The 19,726-nt window shown below is 38.8% G+C and overlaps 1 protein-coding gene across 4 annotated transcripts in view; it reads right to left on the reverse strand.

Moving 5' to 3' along the window:
- Window positions 1-19,726, reverse strand: part of Orb2 (orb2) — a 101,293-nt gene that overhangs the window by 70,501 nt on the left and 11,066 nt on the right. For all 4 annotated transcript variants that reach the window (XR_010300363.1, XR_010300361.1, XR_010300362.1 and 1 more), the window contains exon 2: window positions 11,333-11,444. Coding sequence is in view for 1 of the 4 variants with exons in the window: in XM_064136093.1 (XP_063992163.1) it covers window positions 11,333-11,444 (112 nt within the window). In the remaining 3 variants the exon portion in view is untranslated. The remainder of the gene's footprint in view (window positions 1-11,332; window positions 11,445-19,726) is intronic.

Below are 19,726 nucleotides of genomic sequence, written 5' to 3' on the forward strand. Positions count from 1 at the left end.
AAAAAATTCTTTTCTTCGGATTCGCGGAAAAATTCGCAATTTCAACAAGAAAATTTCGATGAATCGAGTGATCCCCTTTCACGATCCCCTGAACTCCCATTTTTCACAAAAATTTATTCATTCGCTCCCACAAAACGTTGCTGCCTACATGAATAATCTGAATTTCAACCGACGACATGTCCATTTGCATGTGGAGAGAGTGGAAAAAAGCCATTGCATCCCCGGAAAAACAAGTTCAATTAATTCTCCTTTTTTAATTCAACCTGTTTGTTCGTATATTGCACCCTGTTTCCATATCAACTCAGCTCCAACTGCCAATATCACGATTTATCATGCTGCCATTAATCTACCAGCTACATGTCGAACGTAAATGTGTTTATCGTCGGTTGATAGCATTCCAACTCTATGTGTGTGTATGTGTGTGTGTGCACGTGTGTTTCTGAAATTTTATGTCCTTCAGTCTAGCCGCTGTGACTTGACTATTATTCCTTCCCTTGTTTTCCGCACTTGTTTCTTCCCTTTGAAGTAACATCGAAGTTGTCAGATTGAAATTGAAATTGAAATTGGAGGGCTCTCCACTTTTATTCCCATCTCTATCACTCACCCCCTCACCCCCGTCTGTCCTCACTGCCACTTCCTTGGGAGAGTTAATAGCTGCCATTCTAGTTTCTCCGATATGAAAGAAGTATTATCGAGCATCGTGATAATTCTCAGGGCTATCTCATTATTTACAGCCTCCCATGAATTAAACTGCATTGTGCAAGTTTTAATTAACTCGACGGCACGACCTCGCTCTTGTAATATCGACGTACTCTAACAATTTTCACGCGATTATAAATAACGGGAGAAAATATATTAATTTATTTACGGAGATTGGATCCATAAATAAGTTAATATCCGCCAAAATTATCTGCAATGAATCGTTGCAGATAATTTTGGTTTAATGGGGTTAATTAATTTTTTTTTTGATCCTTTGAAGACAATTTTTATTCAAGACATCTTTCAACAATTTTTCAGACTTATTTTATCGAGTAATAAAATTGTTTTGGTTTGTTTGTCAGCGATAATATCTGGTAAAGGTTCTTCCAAAATTTTGGTTCACTAGAAAAATCGTGAGAAGAATCTTCAGATGATTTTTCCAGATATTTTTGAAAAATGTTTCGAAAAGATTTATCGAAGGATTTTCTCTGTCTTCCGTCATTTTAATTGTTTATTCCCCCCGCAGCCAGTGCATTATGATTGGTGGTCACGATATTATTATTCTGACTGGCACATGCTGATGTTTTCGCTGTTGCAAATGAGAATGTCATCAAGAGAAATTCGCACGATGCAGGTGACGCCCCGGGCAAATACCCTATGCCCCGATCAATGCTCTTCGCAAAAATATCACCTACACCGGAAGCCAGTATTTTACGATCATTGTGAATAACATCGTTATAAATCTCACTCTGAAGATAGTTTCCACACTTCGATAATTAAATATTCTGTTGACCTTATGAGACGTCGCACGGTGGGCCGGGAGATTATTATTTCCTCAATTTTCTTCAGACCGTTCGATACTTTTCCGGAGTCGCAAAAGGTCAGCAAACGTTTTTGGTTAAATACCAATGTGTCATGTCGTTGAAGGAAGTGAGAGTCACGTGTCCGATGCGAATTGGAGATATTGGTGGGTGTGTGGGCGGTGATATGTCGATTATGGATGTTGTTATTGACGCAATGCGAAGGTTGTAAATTATCGATGCAAATTTGAGAAGAAGAATATCCTGGAATTTTGCGTTTTCAGTTTCCGATAAAGACATAAGACAATGTCGTAATAATGTCGTTGAGATTGACGGAATTAATGATAATTAATCATCAAAAATACGGAATCAAATTAATTAAAAATTAAACGAATAATTTTGAGTCTTGAAATCGCATTTAAAAAATTCCCTTCACCCCTCTCTTCTCTATAAATATGATCGAAGGGTCTGAACAATGGAGAAAGGGTTGATCAGACGAAAATTATTCCGTTAAAACTTTTTTCTTTGCACCCGGAATTCGTTGCACATCACTCAACACCGACTGAAGGAGAAATCGCGAGTTCCGAAACGCGAAGAAACGAGTTTTCTGTCTAGTCCTCGGAGATGAAGTTACCGAAGTAGTGAAATGAAGTTTTAAAAGTTGAAAACATTGAAATTTCTTCGCATGTGGTATATTCGAGTCGCATTATCGGTATGCGAAGTGCATAGTTACTCGTTTTGCGATACGATCTCGCGTTAAAACCGGCGATTGTTCACGTGCGCGTGCATAAGGTACAGTGGACGGATTATGCCGACCGTTACATATGTCCTGAGATCCCGATTGAACTTGCCCTGTCGTGGGTTCACATTATGATAATGTGGTGTCGGTTAAATTCATAGCGTTTGGAGACGGGGAATGTAAAATTGCGGAGGGAATGGCGACATCGCATGATTTTTATTATTCAGAATTGATTTTTTTCGTGAGGACGGAGGGAAAATTGAGAAAAATTGCCGAAGGGGTGGAGCAATCGTCGTATTTGGGGGTTTATTTTTGTTTATATCGAGGGAAAAAATTGTAAATGAGGATTTAGTAGGTGAGGAATTTTTTCGTGAATGGAAATTAGTTTTTTTGGGAGCTAGAACGATTATTAGAAAATTATTGGAAAATTAAAAATATCTGTTGTGGATTAATAAACTAGGATAAGTACTTATTAATTAATTTTAATTTGTAGACTTTTTATATTCGCCTGAAACTTCAAAAAAATATTCCTCCGAATTTTCATGATTTTTGTGAATTTCTAATGAAGAATTAAAGAGAAATTTGCGAAATCGACTGCGATTTTCGTGACATTTTGAATTTTTTAAATCAAAATTCCCCGAAATTTCTGGGAAATCACGTGGAGAACTAATTCAACCCTTAATGTCTCGTATTTATCGAGAATTATGAGGTTTTATTGAACATGGCAAGGTTTCACTGCATAAATAAAACATCAGACTGAGTTATTAGACTCTTTTGTGCTCCGGTAGATGGACGTGGAGGGAAAAAAATAGGAAAAAGAGTATGAGTGGATGGAAAAACACGGATGGAAACCCATTCGGGTTTAGAAGCCTTTGTGCAACGACATTTTACGAGCCAGAAACGAGAGGACGTTGAAGAAGAAGAGGGAGAACGGAGGAAATACGTAGTGTGCAACCGTGGAATTTGTCGGGGGGTCGTCGGAGAGAGAACTTTTCCATGAGCTTTTCAACGGGTGTTGACACTTGGACTTTCGGTATTTCAGAATAAAATTTTCCAACTAGATATTAGAGAGAAGAAAGTAATAAAACGTCCCCGGGGAAAAAAAAACGTTGAGTTGTTTCAACTGCGGCTTTAGCGAGATGTGCGGAGGATTTGCAAAATGGATAAATAATATTATGTGATTCACTCGGTGGAAATTTCCATGATATTAAGATAACACCCTTGTGCAGGAAGAAAAATTCGTTAAAAACCGCAAATTCTAAATATTTAACAAAAATTAATTTAAAAATAAATTTTGAGTTGATGCAACAAAAGGTGTTATCCTCCGACAATTATATATATACATATATATATATTGCATTTCCCCCATCAAATCAGATCAAATTTCGATTCAACATAATTAAAATTAAATTTTTTTTTACAACAAATTATTTATATATTTGAAATATTGTTCGCAGCATTTGTTGCATTATTCCTCACCATTTTTATCTGTCAATTCAATAATTATTTTCCTAATACTGTTACGCCCTTTATCCTGAATATTTACAACTCCATAATATTTTTAAAAAATAAAAAAATTGTAAAAATCCTCAAAGGGGTGGAATCACGCCATTTTTTAAAAACCCTGACCGCCGATTTTTCTCTCTCATCTGTCATTGACCCCTCTCACAACTACCCCCTATTTTATCAGCCCCCCCCCCCTCCAGCCATCTCAAGTGCAAGGCCAAGAAGGGTTGACGTGAAAGAAGTTGAAAAAAAAAACGAGAGTGCACGAGTGCGTCTACGTCCAGGGGGCGTTTTCGTGCACCCAAAGTACAGGAGATACACGTCTGAGGCCTGTCCACCGTCTCTCTTGCACTCTCACCCCTCTTTTTTACTGTCTCCAACTTGTTTCGCGTCCCCACCCCGCCCACCCCGTTGCGACTCTTTGAGGCGGGTCTTTTGTCCCCTCTTCGCTCCTGCGATATTTGCGGAGCTTTGTCTTGTCGACGGGTAGCTCCCGGCAGCTTAAACATACCCCGCTAATGGTGCGGCACGCGAAACACAAAAGACACCCCTAAACACCCTCCCACCCCCCCTCCCCGCCACTACACACGTTCCCCTATTCCCCTTTCACCGCATCTCTAAACAACATCCTATCAAAGGTTTATTTATAATTTATGTACACGAAATATGAAGTATGGAAGCAATAATTGCTTTTTCAGTTCATGAAGTTGGACGGGGTAAAACAGGATGACGTGACTCAATGTAAGAGAGAATTTAATATAAATATTGAGGGACGAGAGGTAGATTTAATTGCGAGAAACAAAGTCTGTTTTTGTCTGATTTTCTTGAAAGTTTATGTAACATTTAAATTTTTTATTTAAATTGCAAATATACGGATTTTTTATTGAATTAAAATGAAACATTTATGATGTTATCGTTTATTCAAATGAAACAGTTCAAATTTAATTAAAATGTTTATTAAAATGTTTCATTTCATTTTAAAATGTTCCATTTTAATAAACATTTTAATGAAATAAAAAATCCATTAAAACGAAACATTTTAATATAAAGTTTACTAAAAATTTGACGGATAGGTCAGTGAAAACTGGAAATTTCTGGTTTTGTTGAATTAAAAGAAAATCCGATAATGAAAATGGAGAAATAAAATTATTAATGATCATTACATTATTAATAAAAATACGGGAGTCATTCGTGGGATTCCGTTTGCTCTCGTTGAGTCCTAGAATGATAAAAAAAATCCAAAAAAAGTTTGGAATGAAATATGAAAATAAAAATCCGCAAGACATTCGAAATCTCCAGAGGTACGAGTTTTTGATACGAAATATATGTGGGTAATAGTTTTCATCCCTCAACTTTTTTCACAATTTTTTCCCTTTCCCTGAATACCCAGAAATTGGCAAGCGAGCGGTCTGGATTTTTTTTCTATCATATCTCCAACGGCGTTTGGATCTAATAAACTCGAAAGGAGGAGCGCCAGGGGGTCAAGTATACCCGAGAAAAGGGGGATGAAGTCGAGAGAATATCTAAGAACGATCGATACTCTATCTCTCGCTGGCTACTCCACATAATCCGTGCAATATCGTGATCTCACTGATATGCCACCTCGTAACGGACACCTGCATCGTTGACGTCGTCATTCTTGTGACGAGATTTTATATGGGAAAGAGGGGAAATGTCTGGTCTGATATCACGTGGAAAATCATCCCCTGGTTCTGGAGACACGGGAAAAATATTAAATTCAAAATTACTGAGTGAGGAGACTTGATATTTTCGGTGGCTCCGACAACATTTTTGCAACTGGAAATTTCGTTTTACGATAAAAAAAAAATTCGGCTTCAAAGGGGTTAACAACCCCTTTCCCTGATGATATTTATGATTTAGTAAAGTTTCCCGATGGAATTTTTTCAGTATTAATTACCTTTCCGTTACGGAAATAAAATTTGGGTCAAAATTTGACCTCCGGGGGGTGAAACGAGGGACGAAGGTCAGTTTTACCCCAAAAATTAGCCTCCCCAGTCTAATTTTTTTAACAAAACTTGACCTAAAAAATTGTTGATTGTTATTTGGTCCCACATTTCCCCCTCTAGAGGTCTAATATTTATCCAACAGTTCTTTCCGTGTGCGAATGTAATTTCGAATTATAATCGGAAGGGGAAACGCCAGGTACAGGCAGCCCCCTCCCCCCCACCTACAGCTTTTCCCATACAGCCTCACAATTCTCTGTCAAGTAGTCACGGTGTGTAAAGAGTCGTACAATCCGATGTTGGACAAACACGGCGCTGGGTACAATTGGAAATGTTGTTCTCTGACCGCTGTGTTTTGGGGTCGAGCATTAATGTAATTAAACTTGAGAAGAGACCCTAATGGAGGTACATCAGGCGCAGAAGACAGAGAAGGGGTTGCACAAATGTACAGATTAATGGTCAGAGAGACCGTAAAAATCACAGCAAGTCATCCAAATCCGGATTATTTATACAAAAAAAAATGAATTGTTGTTGGTGAATGTGAAAGTAATACAATATCATATGCAATTTTTATTTTTGAAAACAAATTTTTTTTTACACGAGAAAATTTTAGCATAAAAAATATATAAATGGAAAAATTTTGCTTCTCAACTTTAACTAGTTCCGTTCAACATTTTAGGATATTTTTTCTAATTATTTAATTAAATATTTTACGTTTCTAAAATTAATTTAAAAAATTAAATGAGGAAAATTCAATCGATTTTCGGTCAAATCCGGTGGAAATTCGGTGGAATCCACTGGAATTTCCACTCCACTGGAATTTCGGTGGAAATTCCAGTAAATTTATCTGTCACAACATGTCCCATTTTCCCCGGGTCTACCCTAAATACCCAATGCTGGCCCACCCTCGGCCGACGGTCGGGAATGCCTCACTTCGGAGCAAGGAATCGTCAGAACTGAATAAAAATCGAGGGTAAAGTATCCAAGACCACATGGGACGCATCCTGTGCGCGAAAAAAAAAGGGATTCGAGAAAATGGAATGGACGAAGAAAGATCGCCGTAGTGACCGGGAAAAGAGGGGTTGCCAGTGTCATAGTGGACATCGGTTACCTAAGATCGAGAGTGGTATACGAGAAACTCGAGAAATCGCATTTCTCACCCCTCGCGGTGTTCTCTCCTTAATTTTTTTTTCTCTGTCGAAGGGTCTCCGAGCTTTCACGGTCATATGTGTGGGTCCGAAAATCCTCGAAAAGATTTTCCCGGTCCTGCAACACCCCCTCAAAGTGCCTCCGATACGTCCGTCACTTTATCCCCAGGATCATCGTTCCCATTTTCTTTTCCCCCTTTTTCGTACGTCTCTCGCTGTTTTTCCTACGCTCGTGTCTTCGATGAAGTGTATTTTCCCCTGTGTCGATGGGAATATGAAAACTCCGGTGGAGTTTTATATTTTATTTATGCGGTTGATGGAATTCTCTCAAAATTAACCGAATTATTATTTTTTAATTAACACAAGTGATATTCCAGATGATTTAATATTTTTTTATCCTGGTATTAAATTAAGCTAAAAGTCTACGAAAATTCCCCTTTAATCAAATCGAAACTGTTTTGATTAAGAAAAACGTTATATATAAAGAAACAAACAGAAAATATTTTTAATAATTTCTATCGCCTCAGTACAACATTATTTAATTAACTAAAAAAATTCAGGAGTTTTCTCAACAGAATTTCAGTAACGATCATTATAATGTACTAAGAAGCATCTAAATATGTATATCACACCCCCAGGTGCTTATCAGAATAGATTTGAACGGAAAAATTTGTGGAAAACGAGTTTTATGGAAAAATTGGCTGAAGCCACCCCCCGTTGTCATCAAATTTGATACTCTACTTCCCGTCTACCCCTTCGAGGCAATTTACCGTATTTTTGCAGTACTCTTACGCTTGAGTAAACGAGGCACAGATTAAAGTAAATGAGACTAGAAAATATCGATGAATACAAACGACAAAATCGGAAATATCAACCTCAATTAAATTAAAATTTAATTTATACTGCAGCAATTAAAATGCACCATTTGCCCTGAATCGAGAACAGCGGAAAAAAATTTCAATTACACCCTAATGTGATTCGCAACTTGACCCACTAGTGAAGTATTCGTGTCGACACTCTTCAAGATGGCGTCCGTGGTGAGGTAGCAATGTACACCCACTCAGCTACGGAACTCCTGCTTTTGCCCACTCACAATAACTCGAGTGAGCTTTTTGTTCGCAAGAATAAAGAACTTTTCATCTCTGTCTTCCCCAAACCCCTCTGCCCTGTCGGCCCTTATGTGTCACGACCCCTTTGGCTACCGCAGGCCTTCGATTTTTATACCACTCGCTGATAAAATTCCACTTTCAACTTTTTTCGAATGTATTGTCTTACAATGTCGGCAGCACTACTATGTTAGATTTTTTTAATAAAGGGAAAGCTTGAAGTGGATTTTAAATTGAATTTTGTGGTTCTGGGAATTGCGTTTAATTGAATTAGTAATAATAGTTCCTTTTATTTAATTAAAAATATAAGTCCAGCTGAAATAAATCAAAGGACCTGGGTAATTCATCAGCTTTAGGGTATTTTGAGAAATTAATTAACTCTGGACCGGATTTTATGACATCATAAAAGTTGAATTTGATTTTCTGCAAAAATCCACGGAGATAAGTTAAAAAAAAAAATTATTTCGAAATTTAGTCGCAATTAATCAATAATGATCGAACGATCCCCTGAACATGCCCCTGACTCTGTATATTATGTATATATTATTTAGTATTATTATAGTTTCTTTAACATACAGTTCAAACCCAGTTTTAGCTGTCAATTTTTGCTGTTAAAAAAAATTATAACAATGAATACCACAGACGCACTTGAAACTCATAATAACATTCACATCAGATTTACTATATGATGATCAAATTTTATTCTAGGTTAGAGAAATTTTCTCATGATAAAAAAAATCCCTATATCACCAGAGGATAATTTACCGACGGTTGTGAGATTTCTTCATTATCCGCACAGAAATCCCCTGAACTTTCTCGATAACAGAATAAAAATTAATCATCACCCCTTAATTTTGACTAAATTTCAACCTACAAATATGAAATCGATGATTTATCTCACCCTTCACAGAATAAAAACAAAATTCTCCTCGTGCAATTAAATTTCATAAAAAGGTACCCAATGTTTATTGACCATTTTCCACGCGGATGAATGAAATCACAACTCAGTCAAGAATGAAATAAATAAGTCTCTCAATAAAACTGCTACTCTCAGTCTTCCGTCCGCACCACCGGAAGTTGACACCCCACTCGGTGCACATACACCGCAGTATCCCCCATTCAGTGTTTGAATCCCCCCTCCCTCGGCCTTTATTCACTCATTCATTACTGCGTTACGCGCGTATACACTTGTTCGAGAAGTTTAATTGTAGAACGTTTATTCATTATCATTACCGGAATTACAATTACAGTGGGGAAGACCTTCCGCGATTCCGTCATTGTCACGGAAGAAATTCGCCGGGCGAATTTGCGCGGCCAACATTACGCCGAGTCTCAGCCGATTGTTGGCCGACCGTCGGCCGAGTGTCGGCAATGTCTCCCTTCGGACCAGGGCAGTCGCCATGTTCATTAGATATTGAGAAATCGATTCTTCTAGCCTTCGAGTGAAAGTAATGAATGGGAAATTGTTTATAAACGGTCGGCTTTCGCGGAAAACGAGTACTTACTCAATTATTTATCGACTTACGATTTTTTAAAAGTAAAAAATTGTTATTCAGTTGGCAAAATCTAGTGTAAATTTTTTAAAATCTCTGTTCTGTTCATTTATGTCTTTTGCGGATGAAAAAAGCAGGAGAAAGCCTTTAGCAGGAATAAATAACAACAAATTGCCGAACCCAAGAAAACTTCGTCCCGTTCGTCGAATCTAATTCGAAACTCCCCCGGGGTTTTTCGCACAGGTGACAACGGTCTTGTTTGTCGTACCTTTCATGATAAAAAAAATGTGACGGAGGAGTGGCTGAATATACCCTTGCCCTTGACGAGAATGCCCGCTTGAGGGGTCTAGGATTGCAGACGGCTCCAGGGAGCGTGAGTAGACTGTAACCAACTCTCTGTACCCTTTATATCCACGTGAAGTGCGTGCGTCAAGTGAGCTTTTGGAGACGGAAAAATAGAGACAGCTTTTATTTTTCTGCGAGTGATGAACCCGTTGGTTGAGACCCAGCAATGAGAAATATTTTTTTACGTGACAAGAATTATTTTGTAAAAATCATAAGTGTCAAGTTCGTTTATCGATTATGAAAGTGATGGGAAAAATTTCAGCGTCTTTTGAAGATCTTCAGGAGGTCATTTTTGAAGATCTCGAGGAGATCATTTTGAAGATCTTCAACAGTCCATTTTTATTGTTGAAGATCTTCAGCAGATCATTTTTCCAAGATCTTTAGTAGATCAAAAATCAGTCATTTGAAGATCTTCGGCAGATCAAAAAATCTTTTGAAGATCTTCCGCAGATCCAATTTTTGTGAAGATCTTCAGCAGATCAAATTTTTTGTTATGATCTTAAAAAAAAATACCACTAACTTTAAAAAAAAAATCGAATAGTTCTGACTTTCTTTACGATTATTTGCAATTCCCGGTTGACTCGTATTTGTCGATATTCGCACACTGACATACCGTTTATAGACCCCTGAAGAAGGATAATCAATTCGATATCGAAGACGTGGATTCTTCGACAAATCAAAAGTGTACATCGTCTCCAACTTTTCCGCATGATTTATGAGCAAACATTCATACGTACGATCCAACTCGCAGACGTACGAAAATTCGAGACACCGGAGTTGAGTTTGACGATGTCACACATGGGGGAGAATCCACCCGCGAGGGTGAGGTCGAAGGTTTCTCCCGGAGCAATGGGAAGGACCATAGGTGTATGCGGGATGAATAAGAGAAGAAGGCGAATGAAATAGCGAATGTCGGGGAGGGGGAGGGAGCGATGCTATTGACATCCCTCTCCGGGATAAAGCTCTGATTTATTCGAACGATGTCCTACTACCCGTGTTTATACAGCCCGTCACGCATCGTTTTCGATGGCAAATCTATGTAGAGAAAAAAAAATCGGCGGAGAAGATTGACACGGGAAATTCGTTCGAATCTGTCAGTCGAGTTTCTGATGGAATCATTAATCCTCGTAAACTAGTGGAAATATTTCCTGTGGGGAGTGCAATTTCTGAGGAAAATTCTCCCCAATTCTGGGCCTTTTTTGGGGCCCAGTACTGCACGGAGAGAAATATTCTCGTAAAGGAAAATTTTAAGGAACTGCTAAGGAATTTTGTTGGAAAATTCTGTAATTTTTACCCAATTTTCCTTTGAAAAATGACGATACGGTCACATAAATTTTCTTAGTCACATTCGTAATCGGTAAATGAACTTAAGTTCCCTAATTTTCACTGAATAATTATCTCCGTGTGGTAATGGATAAACAACAATTTTTGGTAAAACGATTTGATAAGCCGGTATCACCGATTTTCTTCAAAAAGTTGTTAAAATAAGTCGTTAAAATTCCCCGAAGAACATTCTGAATTAAAAAACTCACCCTTCAGATGCTCCGGTGTGTCAGCTGCTCCTGCTCGCATTATGTCGTTCAAGTAATGATCCAGAGTTCGCATATTATCGAGCGATGAATTTCCGTTGGCCGTCATCCTTTCCTGAAATAAAATTTTTCCGAAATTAATATTTCGCTTTCTGCTTCTGAAAAAAATATCGGGGGGTATTGTAAAAATTCGGAGGGACCGATCTCTTTCATCTATTGAATATGTACAGGCTCGCAGTGAAGAAAGGATCTAATGGAGGATCAACAGAGGAAACGAGTCGGTGGAGAAAAGGAAATGTCGAGGTCATACGCAAGAGAGTCACCATAAAGAAAATAAAGCAGTGATGCGGACTTTCCGGGTCTCTTCAACAATTTTTTGATGTTCCACAGAGGAAATAAAAAGTTCATACGAAGGAATAAAACGAAATAAATAAAGTTGATACCATTCAGTAATAATTAATAATAATAAAAAATTGATTTTTGATTTTCTGGTATTTTAAAATCTATTGTTACATTGTTCATTATGTTCTCCACTCAATTCCTCATTTTTCTAAAATTAATATGATTAAGAATTAAATTATTACCGGTTTTACTTGATTAAATTAATGTTTAGTCGTGTAATAAAACGAGTACTGAACAAATTCATTAAATCAATACTGACTTCCCTATTGAATAAATAATTATTTCCCTCAAGTCCTCCCCTTTTTCCTCGATTTCCATCGAGATAAATTTAATGAATTCACAGTGCATTTCATTATCCCGCAGAAGTTTTTTTTTATTCAGTTCCGGTGAATAAAAAAAAAAATGAAAAACGATAGAAGAAACACGAAACGCTCAATGCTGGTGGCGCTCCTCCGTGAAAATAGGGGTGGATATAGCCCCGAAAAGCTATCGCAACCCCTCGGCACCATTTCCCAAAAGGAGAGCTCCCCCCATCGAGTCGTTCGCCCTTCTTCTCCCCCAATAATTCCTCGGAAAAGTCGGCTGCACAATATTTTCTATTTCCCCCTTGTAACCCCTGTGCATTCGGGCCATTTGGACAGTGGGTTCAATGACCTATTTGATAACAGGGACAGAGTGTTTTATCGTCGTTCGCCTGAGGGATGGAGTGTGAGGAAAAAACTAGGGAGTGAAATAATGGAGAATAGAGAAATGCGCTCTGTACTGTGACGTTGACCAATTGAGAAAGATGGCCGTTGCACTAACGAAACATAAGGTGCGGTGGAGAAATGGAAGAAAAGAGGGGCTGGGCAGACGTCTACAAATTTCACGGGAATATTCGCATTCTTGACACGTCTGACCAATGCGCCGGTAGCACCACTTTATTTGGGAGCAATTTCAAACGTGGAAGTGGTATATTTGGGTATTTTTTTTTTGTGAAGGAAATCCAATTTATTGTTGATAAAAGTCCCATTTCAGAGGACAGTTGTAATTTCGAAAATTGTTGATTAAAAATAAATTTTTGTTTCTGTAAAAAGTCACAAAGTTTCAAAAAAAAAAAAGTAATTAAATTTCCAATTTCACTGGAAATTGAACTACTTTTTTATTTATCCCTATTTATGAAAATTTATCATTCCTTCTAAATAAAATTCCCTAAAATTTCACATCCCTTGGAATTTTTACCCCACCATATTCCAAACCAAAATACTTTCAACAAAAAAAGTTTCTTCAAATAATTCGAGTCATCATTACTCATTTCCCAACTTTGCAATCCCCAATTTCCAATTTTGACCATAAAAAACATCAAACCCCTTTACTCTCATCTACTCTACCCCCCTCCCTCTTCATACCCCCACCCACTCCATTAAAACCCCAACATCCCCGTCAAAATTTTCAAGAAAAAAAATTTCCGTGGAAAATTTTTAACAGTGTACTGTCGACGCCCAGCCCGACGCTTCCTGGTTTCCCTATATTGATTTTCCCGTGCTCGGTGTGGTGCTCAAGCTCAGGATGGATATACTGGGGTTGTCCCAGAGTCGAAACGAGACCGAGCATCCCCCTCAGCTTCCGTCTCCCTTTCTCTTGCTCACTCGCCTTCTCCTCCTGGCGGCTCCCTCTTTCTTCAACTTCTGCCCAACCGGCTCTCCCTACCGCCCTTCTCTCCACTACCTACCCCCCCCCCCCATCCCGCCCTCCTATCTCCCCCTTCCGGCCAACGTCGTCAATTCCTTCACGTAGTAGAGGTACCGGTATGCGCTGGCGCAAGTAGTCCGACGCCTGTGGACTTGTGCAAGTAGTAGTGGCACCTATGCAGGTCGACAGGTAGTGGAAGTGAGACACAGCCTGACGTGATATAGTGGGGGGCGAAGAGGAGGGGGAGGGTGGGGAGCGAAAAGGGGGGTGCATACATACACTCCAGGTTTCTTGCACAAGAAATTCGACAGTCTGGGGGAGGGGGATTCGATTAATGCGCTGTGGCCCCAGCCCACGCCTTTAGTTTTAGTTTTTCATTAATTTTATTTCGGTGGATGGTTTAGTTTTCAACCTACTGACCAAATAAGGGCGGTCAATCCCCGGTGATTCAATGGGAAGAGGGTTTTTTACCATTTTTCGGAGGGCGAGGGAGAGCGAGTGGGGGAGGACTGAGGAATCATATTTTGTTGAGAAGTAGGTCGACGGTGGGGGGTAATTGAGATTAATTGACTGCATCCGGAGAATTATTCATTTTGATTGGGAGGGGTTGGGGTTTCTTGAGGAGGGTGGCATTGTCCTCAGTCGGGTCGAGGATTTTTTGGGAAAATTTGGGAGGTAGAAGGGGGAAGAGGGGAGAATTCCAGGGGTGAGGATGGAATTAACTTTCATTGAGTTTTTAATCCAATTTTTTCTTTTCAGTTAAATTGAGTTGAAAAGAATTAATCCATAAATGACGGTGGTTTAATTGAATTTAAATATAATACAGCGATTAATTTTCGCGAGAGGGATGTAAATCCAAATTGTTATGGACAATGCAGGGATGAATGAAAATTCCGGGAATTGCAGAGACCGGACGTCAATTTTACCGAATATTTCGCACCCTCAGTGAAATTGATTTCATCACTGAGGGATGATTCCACATGAATTCCGATGCTGAATCTGCATGAATCCCCGGAAATTCTTTCACACGGTCTGACTCACGAGCCCAAGATAATTACGATCATGTTGAACGATAATTTTAATCATGCCATTGGCTGGGGTTTGCGGGCGTTATGTCGTCGGTGGTCTGGCCGAGGCGCGTGTGCGAAACGTTTGACCCACTTTGGAGTTTGCAGCTCGTAAAAAGCAACAGCATCCCATCGCAACCCGGCGACTGCTGGATGGTGCATCCCTACCACTACTATACACACCGTTTCGACCCTGCGCACGTTCGATATCTTGTCTGCTCGACCAACATATCGACGTCGTTTCTACCCCGCAATTTGTGCCCTCCGACCAGCATTTTTCGTGGTGATTCTGGGGTGTCGTGCGTAGAAGAATATTTTTGGTGACCCAAAACGATCATCTGAACACGAGTTCTGCTAAAGACATTTTATTTTTCACATCTTCGGAAGATAGTTTATTAAGAATTAACTCAGAAGGTCAATTTTTTTATTTGAGAATTTGATAAAACTTATGTTTTGATAATAGTCGAATAATAAATTGTCTTTTAAAGTTTTTTCTAACTATTTATAAAAAATATTCTGAAGACAGAATTTTTTTTTTACAAAATTTCAATCTGTTCACGCACTAAAATAATGAATAATAATTAATCAATTAACGATCTTCATTAATTTACAAGAAAATTATCACGAGGATGAATGAAAATTCGTGTGAGGGGCGACAATGAATTCTGCACGAACATGAAAATTCTCTGGTTTTTCTGTGGTACAGTAGACGAGATCATTACGTAAAATTCCAACACTCGACACCTCTGTGGCCTCACACAGATTATTCTCATTTTTATTGTCTCATTTCGCTTTGTTTGGGCTATCGTAATCCATGTCTACCATGACAAGACTGTAATTATCGTCGGAGACCGTCGAAATGAGGGAAAATATGCGACAGATGCCTCGACGAACGTGAAGAAAACAACAAAAATACCAGTATATCAAACGGGGAGAATGTAGAAATTAATAAAGAGAGCGAGCACAGAAAATAATGAAGATTCAGCGAGAATGAGGAAAAGCCGAAAGAGTAACGCGGAGGAAAAAAAATATATGGAGACGCGGGGGCGGGTGTAAGACCGACGTCTAGACCGCGGAACAGTCCGATTTTACTCTGCAAAGGTGGATTTCTCGTTCGTCTTTATCAAGGATTTTACTGGAAATGAAAAAAAAAATCGAGGGAAATAAAGGCGTCCTGGCGAATGGAGTCTCGCAGTTGGAAACGCCTGTCTTAAAATAAATCTCAATGGCATTTATTTCGGTCAGAAAGACAGCTCCTTTGCTCTCAAAAGACCTCAGAAAAAAAAAATCGAAGGAGGTCCTAGAGGGTTCGATGGGATATTTTATGGAGCTTCTGATAAAACAAATTTTCCTGAAAGAATTGAGATAATTTTCAAGAGCTGTAGATTTTTTATTCCTCAAATTATTATTGTCGTTGCAAAAAAACCTGCGATTTATTTATAAAAATCTGCTGCCATTAAAAATTCCCCTTTTTTCACTTTAAAAAGTCTGATAAATAAATTTTTTTTTAATTCTGGGACGAATCTCGATTTTATGGCGACTCTATCAATTATTTACTGTGATCTATTCATCTTTCGTCCTTAAAAATTTTCTGTCACACGTCATGGAAATTCTTGTCAAATGACTATTGTCAAGTCACTAGTTACAAGAGCGACAAAAAACGCTTTCGCCTGGTCTCACGTAGATAGAAGGTGAATGACAACAGAACAAACGACAGGAGAAAAATAAAACAGGTAAAAATACTGGGGGAAAAGGTGAAAGACAAAAAGTCACTCAAATTTCGTCGCCCAGTACCATCCAAAGGCATTTCAATTTCTCTTCCCCGTCTCGTATTCGTGTTTTATTCCCAACTGAATGCAGCTACGTCTCTATTTTGTCTACAGTAGCTTCTCTTGCATTATCGTAACTTGTATTTGCAGGGCTATACGACGAGTTTTGAAGGCCCTTTCAAGCGTCTTGGCTTTTGCCTCGTGAGAGAAAAAATGTCTTTGGAATATCTCTCAGGAATCTTAGATGCAGCTCTATGTGCAAACAAAATTCACGGACGCATTGAAAGAAAAGGGGGGGGGGGCTCCCCCCCCTATGAACGAAGAAAATGAACTAAATGTTTTAGTTATAAAATACAATATTCTATCGATAAAAAGCTGAATTATTGTAAACAAATTCCACGGATTTGACATCCAGCGCTAAATAATTGAGTTATTGTGAATAAATTCCATTGAGTTGAAATCCAGCGATATTCGAGTGCATCAATTTACCTCAATACCGAACGAAATGAAGAAACACGAGTTTTTGGAGCATGCGGGAGCTTCCAGTGAACCAAGTCGATGCTATCGATCGGCTTATTTTTCGTTCACCCGAGCATAATCCGGGGAAAGCACTCCCCTGGAAACATTTAGACCCTGGAGCAACAAAAAATGTTTTAGTAAATAAAAATGACGTCTTCCAACAGGCCAAGACCTCCCACAGCCTTCAAATCGGCTTGTCTGAATGTGTGAACACCAGAACGCTTCTATAACTCGCGATAATTTTTCGAAACCTTCAACTGGGTCAAGATAACCAGTGTACACAGATCATGTCATCCACCTGTTTATGTAATTTATTGGATTAATTCTTCAAACACTGACACGCGCTCCTCAGTCCTTCGTTTATAGGGCATGGAAGAATTTGATGGTATCATCCAATAAACTGAGTGACGCGGTAGAAAAATAAATGACTTCAGTGACGAGATTTGAGGAGAATAAACATTATTTGAATTTTCAAAATTACACGGAGATTAATTTTGGATAATAATTGTCGTTCTCTGTGGCCTCACACAGATTTTTCTCATTTTTATTTATAAATTATAAATTATAAATTTATAAATTAGAGATAAATTTTCGGTAATAATTATCGTTCATTCTGAAACATTTCGCATAATAAACTTCGTCTTTATAGCCCAATAATTTTGGGGGTAGAATTATTCTCTCCCGAATTACCCCCAAAATTCCCTGAAATTCCCCTTCGAGCATAATTATTAATTTATCCGGAATTAATAATTTTCTGAAGCGCTGGGAAGCGATCGATTCAAACAAATAAACGTAGAACGCTTTTCACGAAAGACAGTGTAAATTAATTGACCAATTGAATCCACACGTACACAATACAATTCGCCTGTGACCCATTGTGGAGATGGAAGCTCCAGTCGTACACTCGTCATTACAGATTTTCCTTCTCCCCGTTTTAATTAATAAATCACTCAAGCCGAGAGGTCAAACCTTCATCCACTCGCTATTTCTATCTTTCACGAGTTCGACGAAGAGCAAATGCCATTGGCCTATTTTATTCTCACCCGTTTTCCCGATGAATCGAGCCCGTCCTGATGCTTTCATCCCCCAGCTCTGTCGAGCTGACACCGAAACCGTCTCCATGCGCCTCACCGGGATGACCTATTTGCGGAGCACCGGATGAGACAATTCTGCTTGAAATACCGAGTCAAGAGCTTCAGGAAAAAAATCTGTCTTTGGATTATCGGTTCAGAAATATTTGGAATAATCGCCCGAAGATTATCGTGAAATCTTCAGAAGGCAAACGCTCCCTGAAACCATTTATTTCACGAGTATTTTCGAAAGCTCGTGTCATCATTGAAGATCCCACTGAGACTTTGCTAGAGATCTTCAGAAGACTCATCAAAAGATCTTCAAAAGACAATTTTTAATTTAAATTAAATATTTAAATTATTATTTTTAAATTTTCGGAACAAATTTTAATTTAAATTGACGAAAAAAAAACATTTTGCTTCGGAGATCATCCACAGAATTTTTTTGGGTCATCAGGGAGATCTTCTGAAGATCCTTCGACGTTTCTTCAGAAGATTTATCGGAGATCTTCCAAAAGAAGATATTTTTCCACGCGATCGATTAATTTTTGTCGAAAAAAATATTTTTTCCACAATTGTCAATAGAACTATCGATAATAAAAATTATAACTGGGTTTAAAAAATATATTTCATCCCCCCTGTACCTAAAAAACCCCCACCGACATGCAATCAACCCAAAAAAACCAATAATTCATCCGCAAAAAAATTCAGTTCTCCCCTATTTTTTTTATCTCATCGTTTTTCCCTGACAATCCGATTTACATCGACTCGCGAGTGGGTGGAGTATCGAAGGGAGAATGAAAAATATTGGTTAGGTTTGTCTCGTGTAAATACTCCAGTTGCAACGTCACAAATCGATAGTGGGTGACCCCAGGCAAAAGCCGTTGGTTTCGCTTCCATACAACTTCTACGCTTGCAACACGCCGTGCGACCAGACCACGCGGCAACCTCAGGGCGCACTTAATTCAGTATCGACTTTTCTTAAACGCCACGTTGCCATGTTGTATAACAATGACGAAAGTCCATGCCTCCCGTACATATTTATTTACCGTATTTATCAACATTTTGTGAACTGGCTCCCCATTTTCACACCACCACCGGCTGGGAATGAGGGAGTAACGTCGAACCACTCCATGTTGGTTTTGATGGGAGCGTGAGGGTGAACAATATCCAGTCCTGTCTTTACGGTGGTATGCGCGCGCGTTTCTGCACCCCGGGAGGGCTTCATTTGTGACCTACATTCGTAAGGGGGTAAACCAACACCCTCCGCACTTTGTACGTCAGCAAAGACTCCCAGTATTTTTATTTCAATTTTACAAATTGGTAAAAATTAAATGACCTGAGCTGATGAGATTTACGGAGTAGTAAGTCCTGTATCCAAAATTATTATTTAAATTATTTTATATAAACTGTGATATAATGTATTGACTGAATCGTTGGACGAACAAAATGTTACCCCTTAACTACTTAGAACCGCCGCTCATTAAAAAAAAAACTAATTAGTGAGGGGAAGGCACGAGTATAAGAGACTCAGTCTATCCTTCTAGTCAGTGAGAGAGAAGGGTAGAGTAGAAACCTGCACGATCGGCTGGTTGTACCGTCGGGGTCTTCCATGGTTCCCCTCAGACCCGCGCGAATATGATAGGGTTGGTCCCAGGGCACCCCCGGGGGTGGGAACAAAATGCAAAAGCCTGAAAGGGGTGAAAATAAAATAATTTGAAGGGGTAAAAATAAAATAATTTAAAGGGGTAAAAATAAAATAATATGATATATCGTAAGATATTAGATGTCATTTAATTCTAACGGGCATCGACCCCTCGTCAATAAATAAATGATTACGCAGTGATAAAAAATAGTGGCCGCAAATTGCCAGCCAAAAAGAAATAAAAGGAACCAGAC

This window comes from Diachasmimorpha longicaudata, chromosome 17 (genome assembly GCF_034640455.1).
Source record: "Diachasmimorpha longicaudata isolate KC_UGA_2023 chromosome 17, iyDiaLong2, whole genome shotgun sequence".
Lineage (NCBI taxonomy): Eukaryota > Metazoa > Arthropoda > Insecta > Hymenoptera > Braconidae > Diachasmimorpha > Diachasmimorpha longicaudata.